Below are 17685 nucleotides of genomic sequence, written 5' to 3'. Positions count from 1 at the left end.
GAGTTCATTAAAGAATAGACTACATCAAGATTGTAGCATCCATTCTTATGCCTCTTATTGAAAAAGTGACATTTCTTTTTTAACATTGACACCAGAAAGCATTTCGAATGTTATATATGAGATTAAGGATAAGCGTTTGACCCGTTAATGAACGTGTTTGTTTTCTAAGACATGGGAAGTTTTACAAAATTAAGATTGGCATAAAATAATGTACCAAAAGTATTGCCTAGTTTAACTTTTCAGTTTATTTACCTTAATTTTGAACGATAGATTCTGAAAGGCTGTTTCTCATTTTCTCTCTCAATTCCTGGAGTTGAATGAAATACCATAGAAAGTTCTCTCTTGGTCCTGTGTAAAATTCTTTAAAATGGCAGATGACTGTAATTCTTTGTTTTATTTAGTTTGATTCTTAATGTTTTTTTGCAGAGATATTGGAATTTATTGCATTTAAACATTGAAATATAATGAATGAATTATTCTAATGCCCTTTTTCTTTTTTGATTTTAGTGGCAACTGCACCCCCTGAGAAGGTAATTTATTCATTGTTTGCAAGTCTTCTCCTTTTTTTTTCTTTGAAATTTTTCTTTTGTAATATATGTGGGTTTTTAAAGTTGAAAGCACAATAAGATGTACTTTATGCATCATTTAGTTTAAGAAATTAAAGCATCCATTTATTCAAGAAATATTTACTGAGTATCTGAAATGACTGACACTGTCTTTAGTGTTAAGAAAATAAAGAGAACAAATCAGACAAAACTCCCTATTCTCATGGCACTTAAAGTGAGAAAAAAATGGTGGGAACTGATGGGAATCAGGGACATAAAAAGAATTCAAAGAGTTGATGGATTACCTGGCCCACCCAGGGAAAGAAAGGCCCTGACATGTTCATGTAACTGTGTGTTCTTACAGTGCATGTAAAATAAGTCAGGTATTTGCTAATTCAACTAAAATTTAACATGCATGTTTGAGTTGAATTAGAATAGAACCTTGAAAGCTGCAATAAATATTAGAACATTGTTTCTTAGAAATATTACAGAAATGTTTATTGATCTGGTTTGGGGGCATAAAATGACACTATAAATTGTGAGGCTAGATTTGCTAGATTGAAGTCTTATTTGTGTAATATTGTACTTTCTTTAGATTTTGCCTTGTCTCTTTATTAATAACATGAAAATTAGGTAACTATTGAATGTTTATACATTTAAGCATTCATTCAGTTGATAAAGAGTGCATCAAGTATTAGAATTTAGATGAAGTGATACATAATCTATTATAAATAGTTTTAAAAATTACTATCTTACAAATATGGAGTAAAGTAACATTAATGCTATCATGTATGTGCTAAAAGAATCCAGAAAAAAGAAATTATGATTTTGATAGCACTCAAGGAAGAAGTTATGGTATATTGAGCCTGAAAGAAATACAATAGATATGCATATTAGACATGCACATTTGCAGCTCCTAGCTAGTATCTCTAAAGATTAGTGGTGTACAGTAATTTGCAATGTTGGTGATTTTGAATTTAGTTCTAGCTGATATATGAGAAGAGCCATTTAGCTTAGATGCAGGCCTGTCAACTTTCTGAGCCTCATCTTAACTCAGCTTTGTTCTTCTGTTTGTGATTGAGTTTATGGTAACTGTTGGATTCTTTTAATTACATTTTATTTCCAGAGGAGGTAGTGGGGGAAATGCAGTCATATCTCTGTGGTCTTGGTACTCTACAAAGGTTTCAAGATGTTGAAGATGGATAAAGAGAAAGGAGCATGGTGCAGGGTGGGAAATCTATATGTGGTAAAGGTGTGGAAGAATGATGTCAAGGGTTGTGAATGACTTGGCTAGAGAGAGAATCTGAGACTGCTTTTGGAAGGCTTGGAATACCAGCTACAGTTGCAATCAGCAGGGAAATACACAGCTCCTCACCTGGACCCTCCCTGTCAGGTGGAGAAGTGGCATTGGTCAGGAAGGCTGCTGCCTCATGTTGTTAGGTGAAATCGTGTCTGTGAACTGCAGGAGTGGGATGCCTCTTGATCATGATCTGCTCTTTGTTGGCCTTGGCCACAAGTTGCAGGGAACAGGGTGTAATCGAGACTGATTGAATTAATCTCTGATAGGTACTAGGAAGCCAGTCCAAAGTTCTTAAGGAAAGAGGGATGTGTGGGAAAGTGTAATAAGTGCTCAGTGGTTCTGGAAGATGAATCATGACAGGCTTAACCTAGTTAGGGAGAGAAAGAGCCTGAGAGGTCAATTAGATGATTACAGTAAACTGAACTTGTGAGAGTAAATCCAGACTGGGATGATGGGGTCCACAGATATGGAAAAGAGTGAGCAACCATAAGGAGTCATGCAAATGAGCAGGAGTTGGAATGAAGACTGGAACATAGAGGACTAAAAAGTGACTTCAAATCTAGATGGGATGGATCAATGACTGGTGTTGACAGAAACAATGACGTTGGAGTGGCAGCCCGGATGATTTTGTGTGTGCAGGGGAGTGGGTTTGAGAAATCGGTGGAACACTGAGATGAAGTTACCCTTCAAGCACTTGTGCTTACAAAACTGAGTCTTTTGATGAAACGTTCAATCAGGCTGTCTATTTTAGAAACAGAAAAGAGGTGATAATTGAAGCCAGGAGAGAGGATAAGAGGCAAACAGAAGCTGGGAAAGTGAGCTTTCTGAGACATGGCAGTAGTTAAAGCCAGAGGGGGGATATATAGGGTAACAGTGAGGAAGTAACTTGATGAGTACTTTTGATGAAGTGTTGTTATGAGCTCCCTGGCCCCACACTGGGTGGGCCAAGGCATGGATCCTAACTAGGCTTAATTGTTCAGTTGGCTTGAGCCCTACGGAGCTGTAACTGGGAGCTGAGCTATGGTGATTGATTGTTTCTTTGCCTGAGGTCCAGGGGACAAGAACTGGTAACAGGATATGTTTGGAAGTCTCAAGTCTTCCTCCAAGACCGCAGCTCCCGTGGCTGTGGCTGCCTATCACTATTCAGGGAGATGGCGTTGTCAGGTTATTAGCTGTTGGTTAATGGGGGCCATGATGACTCACTGGTTTAAAATATGGTAGCTTAGCATGTGTTCTTTGTTATGACGCCACTGCTGTATCCACTGTGTAATCTGCAAAGGGTGGCCGGCCATCTTAGTGGGCAGAGCCACAGGTGAATGAGACCAAGGTTTAGGCCTCACTTGAGGTACCCTGTTGGAGATCAAATATGGCCACTTGGGCCAAGGCCATTGCTTTAAAGGTCTGACTGAGCCCCAAGGACGTGACTGAGAGTGTATATGTAGATCAGCACTTCTTGTAAAACTCAAGGGCTAATGGCACATTTTTTTTAATGCCACACAATTATACAGATTTATATCTATGGTGTTTCTTTGCTTTCCCAAAGACATTATTAATTAAACAAAAATGGTCCTATGTGTGAAACTGAAAGTAATTCCCACATTCAATTTTCTTCTCTCCTCCTACAAATACAACTACCCAGGAAATACCTTCATTGGATCAAGAGAAAACCAAACTTGAGCCTGGTCAACCCCAGCTCTCCCCAGGCATTTCAACTATTCATCTGCATCCACAGTTTCCAGGTAACTTATGTTGATCTGTGCTGTTTCTAAGAGTATTCAGAATAAAAGCAGAAGTTGGGAATTTTTGTGTGTCTTTGATTTTGCTTAAGAATCACTGGAGTTCATAATTGAGTTTAAATGTAAAAAAATGCATGTTAAAGCATTTTGTTCATATGCTTACATAATGTTAACATAAACAAAGTACTGTAAGTAGAAAAGATGAACTTTTATTCTTTTTATTATAAGGAGTAGTATTTATTATTCAAAAATTATTATTATTATTGAAAGTCATTATTTGATGATTGGTCATTGTTCTTGATGTCTCAGTTGCTCTCAGATATTCTTGCTAAATATTGAAACCAGAGCTGTGAATTAATACCATGAGCTCTCAGGATCTATGACAGTTCTTGATATCCAGGAGCTATTGTGATATATTATTAGACTAAACTGTGCTTGCATTTTGAAATGGGATCTCCATGCACAGGCTTTAATTTCCTTTTTATCCTCCACTTCCTCATGCAGTGGTAATTGAGAAAACATCGCCTCCTGTGCCTGTAGAAGTAGCTCCTGAGGCTTCTACATCAAGTGCGAGCCAAGTGATTGCACCTACTCAAGTAACAGGTCAGTACTGTGTTTGCCATGTTACATATCCTGTGGAGACATGTGTTTGAATCTATTTAAAACAGTATATCAAATTATAAGCTTGCTCGTGGTACGGTTAGTCATAAAAGCGAATATTTGGAAATAATATGATTTATTAAAAAGTATGGATAAATAAATTACAGTATGGTATATACAATAGAATATGACATAATTATTAATGTTTTAAATGAATATTTAATATGAAGAAATGCTTATGGCATAATGTTTATTAATAAATACAGAACATGATCTAATGATTCTAATTTATTTTTTAAATGTCTATAAAAAGAGAAAAAGAGACAGAAAGGAAATGTATCAAAGTGTTCAACTATTACCACTCAGTGGCATCATGAATAATATTTATGTTCTTCATTATATTTTTATGTATTTCCTAAATTCTTTATAATAAACATTTTAATTGTTAGGTTTAAAATGAAAAAAATGCATTGTTTCTGAAACAAATTCAAAAATTTAAATAGTAACATCCTTAATGTATATTGAGCTCTTACAGTTTGGCCAGGCACAGTGGTGCTTACCTGTAATCCCAGCGACTCAGGAAGCTGAGTCAATAGAATTGCAAGTTCAATGATAATCTAGGCAACTTAGTGAGACCCTGAGTTCAATCCCCAAGAATGGGAAAAAATGTTGAAATGAGCTCTCATAAATCAACAAGAAAAATTACTAATGAGAAATGGGGAAAATAATGTAGTCAGAAAAGTCATAGAAAAATAAATAATACCAACGAACATATAATAGGAAATTTTATGTAATAGAAAAGATGAGCTTTTACTCTTTTTGTTATGAGGAGTAGTATTTATTATTCAAGAATTATTATTATTATTGAAAGTCATTATTTGATGATTGGTAAATACATGTAAATTTAAATAGGATAATACTTTTTGTTCTTATCAAATTAGTGGCTGTGGCTGCCTTCCACTGTTCAGAGAGCTGGAGTTGTTATTAGCTCTGCAGTTAAAGGAGGCCATGATGACTGACGCAACAGAACTGTTTTTATTAGGGTGAAATTGAGACTTTTACCCATTGCTGAAGGGTTTGCCAGAAAAGCATAACCCAAAGGATATATTGAGAGACATAAAGAAATAGCTTTATTATGAGAGATCAGTTCACAAGATTCTCATACCTGAGGAGTCCCACAACCTGTTATCTGCTGGTTGGGGGCCTAGGAAAGCTAGGGATGTGGTTCTAGTCCAAACCTGGGGGCCTGAGAACCAAGGGAGCCAGAAGCATAGGTCCCAAATGGAATTGGAAGGTCTGAGAACCAGAAATACTGGCTTCCAAGGACAGGAGAGATGATGTTCTTCTACGCCTTTTTGTTCTATTTGGGCCCAGCCCTCAGTGGGTAGAAGAGGTCCACCTGTATTGTCTACCAATTTCTCCTGAAAACCCTCATGCACAAACACCTGTAGAAAGTGTTTTACTGGCCATCTGTACATCCATTAGCCAGTCAAGTTGACTTATGAAATTAGCCATCACAGTGTAAGTAAACTTGATTCAGCTTTTTTAGAAAACGGACCAGCAATATGTATGAAGAACTGTATAAGCATTCAGAACTTTTGACTCAGTAATCCTATTTTAAGATATCTTATATAGGGAATAAAAATGTCCCCAAAGACTGTGATGTTTTATGTAAATTGTTATTTATCACAACATGATATATAACAGAAAAAAATAGAAATAAGCTAAATACTCAACTATAGGGAAATAAATAATCATGTTTTATCTATATATTGAAAAAAATATTATTCCACATTATACCACTACCAAATATAGTATTTTTGAAGAATTTTTACTGCAGTGTAGAACGGTAAATTTAAGATGAAGGATATAGCAAATGAAAAATATAGAGTATTATACCAATTATATTAAAAAAAGACTTATATACCTTAAGGAAAGCTGGGAGAAACTGCATCAGATATTAGTAATGATTATTTCTTGTAGTGAGACCTAAGAGGTTTACAGGTTGATTTCTTTTTATATATTTTTTTTATTTCCTACTTTTTGTAAATTGAACACAATTTCAGAGTTAGAAAAGAATGTCACTATGTTATTCAGTTAGAGAGGAGAAATAAATTTAAGAGACATATTGTTCAACATAGTGTAGTTAATAATAATACATGGTTTTCTTGAAAAGTGCTAAGAGAGCAGATTTAAATGTTATCACAAAATAATAACTATGTGGTGTAATGCTCATGTCAGTTAGATTTAATCATCTATCTATCTATATTTGTCTTCTCAAAACATCATGTTATATGCAATAAATACATAAAATTTAAATGTCAATTCATATAAAAACATATAAATTTAAAAAGATTGCCAAGCAGCATCATATGAACTTATTCTAACTACACTCATGATACCATTGCAGGACAAGATTGGTAGTGTGTAGCCAGAATAACTAATAGAAGAGTGCATTCTCCTTAAAATATTCCGTCCTCAGAAACACATGCAGCATATGTGACATTTCAAATGTTATGTGTTTAACTTTAAACCATTTTCTCAAACATATGAATGTACCTGTATTAGTGACAGCAGGCTAAAAATTGCTTATAAAAAGCACCTCTGAGCTGAGGTGAAAGGCCAGGTGACTAAGAAGAGTGGAGGCACCCGGTGGTCTCCTCAGTGCATTTCCAACTAGTCCTAGTTATAGAATCAAGGCACATCTGCTGCAGAGCCCTCAATTGCATGGCAATCACTCTTTGGTTTTACTATTAATACTGAGGGGAATGGTACAGAAATGTTAGCAATTCTGAGTATTTTGGGAGTCATCCAATGAAACTATAGTGATTTTAACAAAAGGTATGACTAAAGTTATCTATTTTGAGGTCATATATGAGTATAGTTACTTTATTAAACACATGTATACTACTGTTCTTTGCAAGGTCTCCCAGTTGGTAATATACTATCTTGGTTAGCAAGGATCTCTTAATTATTTACCTTAATGGTAAAAATATATATTTTTTAAAAAAATGAAGTGTGACAGTATAATTCACTAGTTTTTTTCTAAATAAATACTATATTTCCATTTTCCAATTTGAAGATGAATTTAGTTGTGAATGGGTATGGCTAACTTCAATGGACATACTTCTTGCAAAATAACTTTGCAGAGGCTAATTAAGTTTGGCTAGATGAAGGCAATTTCATCTTTTAAAGGCAGCTGTGTGAGAAATAACAAATAGAAGTTGCTCGACTTAACTGAACTGTGGAACTGATTGAAAAACATGAAAGCAGCCCTGCCGTATGAAGTTGTCAGAAGACTGTGTAATTGGAGTCTGGCAGAGAAACAGGGCTAACATCTGCTGTCACATGTTTGAAGCACAAATATTTATTTCCAAGAAACAAATGATGCTGAATTTTTTTCTCATGTAGTAGTTGTAAGTACTTGCACTACCTATAGTAAAAAAAAATCTTAGTGAAAGAATTAATGAGGAGAAATTATACAGTCCAAAAAGAAAAGGTTGCAACTTTAAAGCTACGTTGTGAGCACTGATGTGCATTAACAAAAGATTATTGTTTGTAGCAAATGTAATTTAAGTCAAAATGTAGATGGTCCCATTGGTTGGATATGGGGACCAAACATAGATCTTAGGAGCAAACTGACCAATGCTTTCAGGAACATTATATAATTTCTTTAAAATCAAAAAACACTGAGGCAGTAAATTATTGTTACTGTTAGTTTCTCCCATATCTGAAGAAAGAGATAAAATTAATTAAAGTCTAAAATAAATATGATCAGCTCTATATTTCATAGTGATTATATCTTTTTTTTTTTAAAGAGAGAGTGAGAGAGGAGAGAGAGAGAGAGAGAGAGAGAGAGAGAGAGAATTTTTAATATTTATTTTATTTTTTAATTCTCGGCGGACACAACATCTTTGTTGGTATGTGGTGCTGAGGATCGAACCCAGGCCGCACGCATGCCAGGCGAGCGCGCTACCGCTTGAGCCACATCCCCAGCCCGTGATTATATCTTTATGGTGGTGAGATTGGAAGTAGGGTTTATAGATTTTTTAGCCAAACACACTTTGACATGTAATAATTATAAAGTGAGCTGCATATTTGCAGGAAATAAGTGTGATATTTTCCACTCTTAACAGCTGACTTGGTGGCTTGCAACACTATGGGTGTACTGTTTCCAAATAAATTATACGTTTCAGCATATAAATTCTTGATTTAGCATAGGGTCTTAATAGCTAAAGGATAGGTTGGAAAAAATCAAACCTTTATTTCTCTGGCAAATATTTACAAAGTGGAAACATCTGTTTCAATTGTTGTGGGACAATTTATGCTCATTGTGGGGCAGTTAGAAAGCCAGGGCATTTTTGTAAACCTTGCCATGAGTTCACATGTGATGCCTTGCTCAGACTCTTCCCGAACTTTCCCCGTGGCCCTTGCAGACCAACCAGAAATTATTCTTTGTCTCCTTCACTGCCTTACCGAAACCTCTGTAATTATGATGGCCCAAGTATTTTTAAAGCTATTTGCTCATCCAGTTTTTCCAGAACTCACAATTGACCCCTTTAAAAATGTTTGTCCCTGAAGCATATTCCGAATGTCATTACAGTCTCAAGAAACTATGTATGCTGATGGAAAATGAACTCTTAAAAAAAAAAAAATGTAGAATCATCTCGCTTTAGTGTTTCCAGACGCCATTTTTAAGGCACTGATTCATTTGCTCATTCATTCATTCAAGTCATCAGATGATGGATGACCTGGAGGTCAGCACACTCATTTTCACATTTTGCCAAAAGCTTTCTTTTTCATTTAATTTTAGAAAATAAAGATATACTGCTAAATCCACCATTGGCCTTGTTGCTGGGGTGAATAGAGCATTTGGTTTTTCCATTGGCTTTTGGTCATGGTTCTTTTTCCAAATTCTAAGTGGACTGCAGCCAAAGAAGCAGAGTGAGGTCCTTGGACTGGTGAAGGTGAAGTTATTTCAGGGGCACATATCAAAAGAAAGGGTAGGGCTACCCATGAACCGGAAGGCATATGGATGTTATGAAGCACACCTGAAAATGTCCAGTGGGGACACTTGCTTGACGGCCTCTCTGGGAAGCCAACCGTGCTGAAGAAGAAAAGCCATTCTTAGTTGCCAGCATAGTGCTGGGGCTGTGCTGTCTGTGGGAGGCTCTGCCTCTGTGGTTTCCAGGGCTTGTGTTGACAGTTTGCTCTAAGTGTCTGTTTCTCCACAAACTGGCCCATTCTGTAAGGATAGGTTCACATGCCGATATGTGAGCGACCTCCTGCAAAAATAAAAAGCAGGGTGTCTTTGTCCTAAAAAATAGAAAAAGCAGAAAATTCATCCTGTTCTTCAGGACAGCACCCCCCAGGACTTGTCTTTCTGTGTGCTGTCGACGTACTTGAGAATGACAACATAACAGGGGAGTGGGGAAAGCTCAGCGACAGATGAGGAGACATGCTTTAAAAATTTAAAGTATGGGTAACAGTGTGGGTATGCTGCCAACTAACTCTTGGATGCCCAGTGAGTAGAAAGCAGACTGAATGTCTTGGGGGCATTGTCCTGACCTGGACAGGTGAGCTTCTGCCTGGCATGTGGCTGAAAGGGATCTCTGAGGTCAAAATGTTGAACATTAAAGTAGTTGATCACTTGTTTCAAAAGGACACAATCAGTATAGAAGTCAAATATGTTTTATAAATGACCTTTCTCTCCCTGGATGTGTCTCTTAGTACCCTCTAGTGGCATCAGCTTAGCATTTTCATGCATATGTTCATGCCCTGCCAGCAAGGATCACCATTTTCAAACTGTCTCTCTCTATATTGAACTATGAGAAGATCAATTAAAATCCCTCAACATTCTTTACCAACATAATTTCAATCTCATAGCTTCCATTTAAGGTATTGAAGTGGAAGGAAAGGACACTTTTATTCATTTCATTTCCTACAACAAAAGTTTTATGATATATAATATGTAATTTAAGAAATGATAAAAATATATTGGTAAATTGTTATGGGATTACAATTAATTACACTTGAATTAAGCATCCATATTTTTGAAGACTTTTGTCCATATATGTTAAAAACTCTATTCTAACGCTATGCCTGAAAAATGAGAAATAAATATTTGGTAATAGAGAAGAAATTGGTGTGTGTGGGAGTGGGGCAGTAACTATGGATCAGACCTTTCATATAAACTCTGGATTTATAGCCTTTTAATTTTTGGCCTGGATCCTTGCCCCTCATACCTTAATTCATCATTTAAAGATTTTACTTTCCTTTTGCAAACATGACCAACATGTCTTTTCTGTTTTTAGAAAATGGCAGAAAAGAATACAAAGGAAGGTTGATAATGACAAAGAAAACTAAGAAATCTAAATATGAATCATTTTCAAAGGAGACATCTACAATAATATATAGAGATGTTTACAGATATATTTTTCAAACTTTTCAACTAAAAAATAGAGAATTCTTACCTGAGTGTCTTAGAGTATCACCTGGTGAGGACTACTTTTACCTTCAGATTTTTGTGGCACATAAAAAATGGAACTCTTGAGGGAAGACCTTTCTGATTATAAAAGTACTAATACATGCTTGTTGTAGAAAACTTTTTAAGATACAGAAAAAATATAAATAAGAAAATAACAATCCAATAAACTTGGATATATTTTCTTCTTTTTTTTTCTGAGTGTATCATAATTTGAAATCATGCTATATTGTGTTTTTTACCTAACTATATATTTTTTCAACAAATAAGCATTTTCCCCTCCTGTTAATTATTGTATAACCTGTGTTTATAGTTATCAAAATTCATTGTGTTGTTATTGCCAGTTACTTAAATTGAAGTGTTCGTGTTAATCACTCAATGTCTTTATCCTTCTGAATCATTTTAGTTTTTCTAGAGTTGGGTAATTTACTAACTATAAGTAAGTATTTTTCTAATAGTTAATTAGCATAAATGAACTCATAAAAGATATGTAGATTGCAGGTCATGGTTTTTTGCATACCCTCCTCATACATACAGATGATGATGTTTTAAGTTTTGCGGTTCCCATGCTCCCCTTTCACAGGACTTGCTTTGAAATCTTAAAGTTATACCACTGTGAATACTTTATGAAAAATGAAGACTGTGGTTGAGGTTTTGGAGAGCAACTTCAACCCCAGTGTAGTTCATTTACATGGTGAAGCTTTTGGTAAAGCATGATTTTCACATGCTTAGAAAATGGCAGAAAAGTGCATAGTGGGTCTTAGTCACAGTAACCCACTTGTATTTCTTCTTGTTCAAGCCATGGTCCCTCTTACAAAACTGTGCCATCGATTTGTTACACTCAGAGGCCTCAATCTACTCCTCCTTGGGGGTTCCTGGGTCTCATCCGTGCCAGCATCTCTTTTAAGCCTTATTTGCTATATAAGACTGAGATAATTATAGCCCAAGGTGGTATTGGTATAAATGCACTGTTTCTTTGTTACATATTCTTAGATAACTTCAATACAAATAACAGTGATAATGATAACTTTTATGAATACACTTAATGTGCCAGGCATTAGGCTACATGTATTTAGGTTTTCTCTTCTCAGTCTAATACTTAGGAGTTGGAACTCTGACTAGTTCCATTTTACACTTGTAGAAAAGTGAGGCTTAGGATGGTTAAATAACTCACCCTGGACTAGAGAGCTTTAAAGGGTGACAGAATTTGTACCTGTGCTGACTTCAAGTGAATGCTTCCATTCACCAGTTGTATTGCCTCCTCTGTCATTGTACCTTCCATCAGAGGTCATTGAAAATAGAAAATATTAGGGAGTAATCCATCTCAGAAGGCCACTTTTGAGTCCTGTGTCCTTTTGGTAATTAAGCTCATATAGATGGACTGCTGTGAACCTGTCTCCACCATAGCACGTATCTAAGTGGAGTGAGGACTTGAACAGGCTGCATGGAAGAAACAGGTCTCACATAGCCATCAGTAAGAGAGTAAGGGAGGAATTTAACAGAGAAGATTTGGAAGATGATACTTTACTAGGATAAATAAAATGTGCTGACACTGAAACTGGGAAATTGAGAGTAAGATATACTTGGAAGTTTTGCTTTCATTAGGAGGGAGAACTCTTTCTTCGGAATTAATGAGAAACTTTGGAGGAGTTTGGATCTAGTTGTTGGAACTGAAATTTGACCTGCTAATGAATGGAAAATTACCATGTATTTCTTATCAGAAGAAATAACACAATGATTCAAACTCTGTCATCTATGATGAAACAGAGTGAATAGAAATGCATGCATAGGCCATGTTGGAAGTTTTTTTTTTTTTTTTGAGGGGGGGGGGTGGTACCAGGGATTGAACTCAGGGGCACTAAACTACTAAACGACATCCCCAGCCCTATTTTGTATTTTATTTAGAGACAGGGTCTCACTGAGTTGCTTAGTGCCTTGCTGTTGCTGAGGCTAGCTTTGAACTCAGGATTGTCCTGCCTCAGTCTCCCAAGCCTCTGGGATTACAGGCATGCATCACAGCGCCTGGCTTGGAAGTTGTTTTGTTAAAAATAGATTTCCTTATAACTTCCAAAAGGCCTCTTTCTGAGTTTCTACCCACTGCAGTTGTTGTTAGTAACTGTTGATGACCTTGACTAATCAATATAGTGATCACATGAACTTTTATTTGATTTCAGAGGTTGGTTTTGTCTTCTAAGTACAGGATTATGTCAACATTATTTAGTTAGTCAAGAACACAAAGTAATGATTTGTAAGTAGCAGTGAAATATTTATTTCTGTGTTTCTTTTTTCACCCTGTGTTGTTTTCTTTTAAAGAAATTAATGAATGTACTGTGAACCCTGATATCTGTGGAGCAGGACACTGCATTAACTTACCGGTGCGGTACACCTGTATCTGCTACGAGGGCTACAGGTTCAGTGAGCGACAGAGGAAGTGTGTTGGTAAGAGGCATTTAGGACAGACAGTTATTAATTAAATAGAAGATATTTGTTATGTGTAAAACATTTTTCTTAAACAAGTCGATTTAAACATGTTAAGAAAATGATACTGTGTTTAATTTTTAAAAGATGTTCATACTTTCTCTAAGAGAGCTCAGAAAAAGGATCTGCCATACTCCTGGGATTCTCTTCTTTATTCAGTGGTACCTACCTTGTCAAATTTGATATATTTACCTAAATGTGGAGTAATTTATGAAAGTTTTTCAGATAAAGTAGATAAGAATTCCAGAAAGAGCTACCTAAAGAGCTACCTTGCTTTTTAGCAAAAGCAAGTTAATATTAATGTCTGCTATTATAAAGAACTCAAGTTAATGTTAATATCTGCTATTATAAAGAATTCATTTAAGTACACAAAATATGATTTCTAAGTTGGATTTCTAAATGGAAGACCTGTCTATGCCCTGGCAGGAAGCTATTAGTGAATTTATAAGTAAGAGATTTCATATACGTTGCTTTGGAATAAGAGGTATCTCAGAGAGAGGTTTAATAGAGTTAAATCAATCATTTTAATGTGTTTACTATAAACTTAATTTCCTTTTTCAAAAAAGGAAGATTTAGCACTAAGTTACAAGATGTTGTCAAAGTAAACAAAGCAACAAAGGCAGTTGTGTGAATTTTGTGCATTATGTAGGGCAGGGAGGAGGAGGGGAAGAAGAGCTAACTACCCTGCTCTATTACATGTTTCCCCTTCATTTGCATACATTGTTTTCACCTTTAGAACCCAAAATATGAAGTAGAAGAGGCAGTAAAGATGTCCTAATCCAGCTCCCGGCCTGTACACAGTGGAAGAGTCTCTGACTCTCTTGCTGACGGCACATTCCAGTGCTTGATGACCCCAGTTATCCGCAGAATGCTGTGTTGACCTGAAATCTGTCTGCAACATCAATGTTGTGGTTTTTAGTTTTAACCTTTGAGGCAATACACAATAAGCTGCTTCCTCTTCCCACTCACCATCCTTCAAGGATCTTGGCAAGACAGATCCTGTCTCTTTTTACTTGTTCTCCTCAGTTGTAAAGGTTTGTGTCCCCAAGGAATGGCATGCTGATCTTTTACAGAGCAGGGAGACTGAATTCTTCCTACACAGCACTAATCTTTTTCTATTTGTTGCATTAACAGATATTGATGAATGTACTCAGGCCCAACACCTCTGCTCCCAAGGACGCTGTGAAAACACCGAGGGAAGTTTCTTGTGTATTTGCCCGGCAGGATTTATGGCCAGTGAGGAGGGTACTAACTGCATAGGTAATGGCAGTGTTCTTCCTAATGTATAAATTCTCAAACCTGGGGTTTTAAGTGTCCCAGGACCCTATCAGTTCAGTGCTCATTAAGATAATCCAGAAGTTTTAAAATAAGCATTTTGTTAGGACATGGCCATCTGCTAGGCACCAGCAGATATAAGTGAATTTTTTGTTTTGTTTCCAACACTTCTGATGGAAGAATGTCAAAAATGTACAGACATGGTGTGTAACATGTCACTTCTGGACCGCTTGTGAATCAAACCTCTGTGATTTGGAAGCCTGTTGAACAATCCAAGGGGTGATAGTAGATTTTAGTTATCTCACAATTATGTTTGAACTAAGCTGGGAGAGGTGTGAAATGATACTTTGGAAATTAAACCTTGACAATGTTTTCTGCTTCATGTAGACGTGGACGAGTGCCTGAGGCCTGACGTCTGTGGGGAGGGACACTGCATCAACACCATGGGGGCCTTCCGGTGTGAATACTGTGATAGCGGGTACCGCATGACCCCGAGAGGCCGTTGCGAGGGTGAGTCTGCTTAGAGAATCAGGATCTTGGTGCCTGCATGCGCTGAGCACAAGCGCCCATGAAACACAGGGCTGGGTCTGGACTCCAGGGCTGTAAGCACTGCCTGGTTGCTGTTCTCCTCCCTGATTCTGCAGGATACCAGTGTATCCAGGCTCCCACATTTTCTGGATTCAAAGCCACTTTGCCTCATTTCAGTGGCTCTGTCTGGATTATTTTCCATCTTCATGTTCTCATTGTTTTTCACCCTGGTATCTGCCTTCCCTGGTATTTGGAGTGAGATCACTTTAGGAGAATTAATTGCCGAGTATCCTCGTCCAAACCCAGACTTAATTAGGACGTCTGGCTCGTTCATCTGGAAACATAGTGCAGGTGGAACCAGTGTTGATTTTTCGTTTTCAACTTGTTGCATTCCTTTGTCTCAGCTGCCTTCTTTTACACGTGTTCTGGGACTTTCTTGCAAACTTCCCACAGAAGTATTGTCTGACCAACTTGGTCAGATTCCAGTGGTGCTAAATAAAATTCCTTTCTTACTGACCATAGCCATAAGTTTGCCCTCATCAGGGAGATGTAGCTCAGTGGTAGTGCCCTGCCTAACATGCATGAGGTTCAATCCTGAGGTTCAATCCTGAGTAGAAAAAAATATATATAGAAAATATGTATTACATGGCCCAAATTACTTTCCAGTTAATAGTTCTGTCTATGTAGATGTCAAGGTTGGGCAGGTACTTTTTTGAAACTGCTGCAGTACTTTTCTGTACTTATATTCCTGAAGAAATACATTAGCTTCTTTTGAACTTCTGTCATGGAGATATGAGGGCCAAGGCACAGGGGGGGTCTCAGGCTGGTGTTGAGTAGCTTGCATGTGAGAGTGGTTTGGGGTCCTAGGGTTTCCTGCTTGGCTGCCAACAGTCTGCCTTTTGTTTAGCTTCTAAAATCAGGGAGTGACAGACCAGGTGGGCCAGTCTACTCTTAGCTGTCCCTTGGCTTCTGCCTGTTGGTTTTCTTCACAGCTCCAATGACCCAAGCCTGGAGTGAGAGCTAATTAGACATTTTTGTTGGCAGCTCCCACCTGCCCCTCCGGCTGGCCTCTTTCCTTGGCCCCTTGTGCTCTAATCTAGAGCAGTGGGAGCATTTTATGTCACCAGATCTCTAATCAGTTCATAGCAGAACAGAACCATGAACCCTCCCTCATGACCAAGGGGCCATGGGACAAGCGCCCAAGTGACCCCACTCTTCTCTTCCAGGGAGCTCCCTCTGCTGTAGAAAGGCAGCAGTGGAATGGGAAAGAGCAAGGACTGAATTCGACTTGAGGTCCTCACTTGTAGTCACTGCCCAACCTGAGCCAGCTACTTAGCACCTGTGATATTCAGTTCCTCACCTGTAAAAGGAGAGCCATGAGAATGCGAAGTTGGAGTGCAGGGCTGCTGGGGTTTCCTTTGGTACTCTTCCGCTTGTTGGTTTGCATTTGAATGTCTTTAAGCCTTCCCCTTCCCTGACTCCTTTTGTTTTTGTATGAATCTTCTCTAAAACGCGGGAAGGGCTTCAACAGAGAGGGGTGACTCTATGTGGCAACTTTTATTTCCTTGGTAACATCTGCCAAAAAAAGTCAAATACTGATCCTTCAGTTCTGCATACAGTCCCAGAATGGAAAGAGAAGATATTTCATCAATAAGGAAAGAAGGGAGGAGACAAGAAATTTGAAGATTATAAAATTAAACTGAAAGCTCATAGAATATTCAGGAATACTCAATATATGGAAATTATTTAGCTGAAATATCACCAGGGTTCCCTGAATAAGTAATATATCATTCTATCCCCCGTGAAAAGGCTTGCGAAGAAGAAGGAGCCAAACAGTGCGGCTGTTTTCTACTTTGGTCATGGACTAGAACCAAAGGTCCCTGAGCTCCTGGCTCACAGAAGATTTTCTCAGCTGTCACTAACGAAGCTGCTTTCAAACAGCACCAGTCTCCAAGGAGCCTATTGTAGTTTACAGACATTATCTCATTCATCCTTGCTTTATTCCGTAAAAGCATTACAAGGCAGGTAGTCCCTCATTTATAGATGAGGGAACAAGTGAGAGCAGCAGGAAATTCAGGGGTGTTATCTTGTATTGCTCAATGTTGCACTGTATTATTGGGCCAGCCTGGCTCAGTGACATTTCTCTGATTAGCAGTTGTATTTTTATTTATTTATTTTTTTAGATTCCCATCCAGAGGAGATTGTAATGCTTTTTGGAAATTGAAACTGGCAAGCATCATCTTTTTTTTTTTTTTATTTTATTTTTTTAGAACAAGAAGTCCCAGAACATCTGAGCTAAAAAAAAAAAAAAAAAAAATCCACAAACATCACGGTGTGTTATTGTTTATTAGTAGGAATTTTTCACTGATAAAAGAAAAATTACAATGCTGACCTGGTACTTATTTTTTAATATCTTCATTTTTTTTTTGTCATTTTTAAGCATTCCTGCCCTCCCAACAAATATGTAGTGGAGTGGAGTGGGAGAAAAGTTTTAAGTGTACCAGAATGAAGACATGAAATACCTATGGGTGTCTATTTAGTGAACCAGTTATGTATTTTTAAAAAACTATTTTTAGTTGTAGATGGACACAATACCTTTATTTTGTTTATTCAGTTATATGCGGTGCTGGGGATTGAACCCAGGGTCTCACGCGTGCTGGGCAAGCGCTCTACCACTGAGCTACCAACCCCAGCCCCAGTTGTATATTTTTTTCACTTTCACTTTTCAGGATATGCCCT

At 37.3% G+C, this 17685-nt stretch overlaps 1 protein-coding gene across 7 annotated transcripts in view; it reads left to right on the top strand.

Moving 5' to 3' along the window:
• Positions 1–17685, top strand: part of LTBP1 (latent transforming growth factor beta binding protein 1) — a 416025-nt gene that overhangs the window by 288467 nt on the left and 109873 nt on the right. For all 7 annotated transcript variants that reach the window (XM_081264902.1, XM_081264904.1, XM_081264903.1 and 4 more), the window contains 6 exons: positions 508–530; positions 3485–3584; positions 4086–4184; positions 12979–13104; positions 14278–14403; positions 14806–14928. In XM_081264902.1, the coding sequence (XP_081121028.1) occupies positions 508–530; positions 3485–3584; positions 4086–4184; positions 12979–13104; positions 14278–14403; positions 14806–14928 (597 nt within the window). The remainder of the gene's footprint in view (positions 1–507; positions 531–3484; positions 3585–4085; positions 4185–12978; positions 13105–14277; positions 14404–14805; positions 14929–17685) is intronic.

Source organism: Spermophilus citellus (assembly GCF_964194105.1).
Source record: "Spermophilus citellus genome assembly, chromosome: 13".
NCBI classification, from domain to species: Eukaryota; Metazoa; Chordata; class Mammalia; order Rodentia; family Sciuridae; genus Spermophilus; species Spermophilus citellus.
The sequence above is the reverse complement of the archived record's forward strand: the minus strand, read 5'-3'. Positions and strand labels throughout refer to the sequence as shown.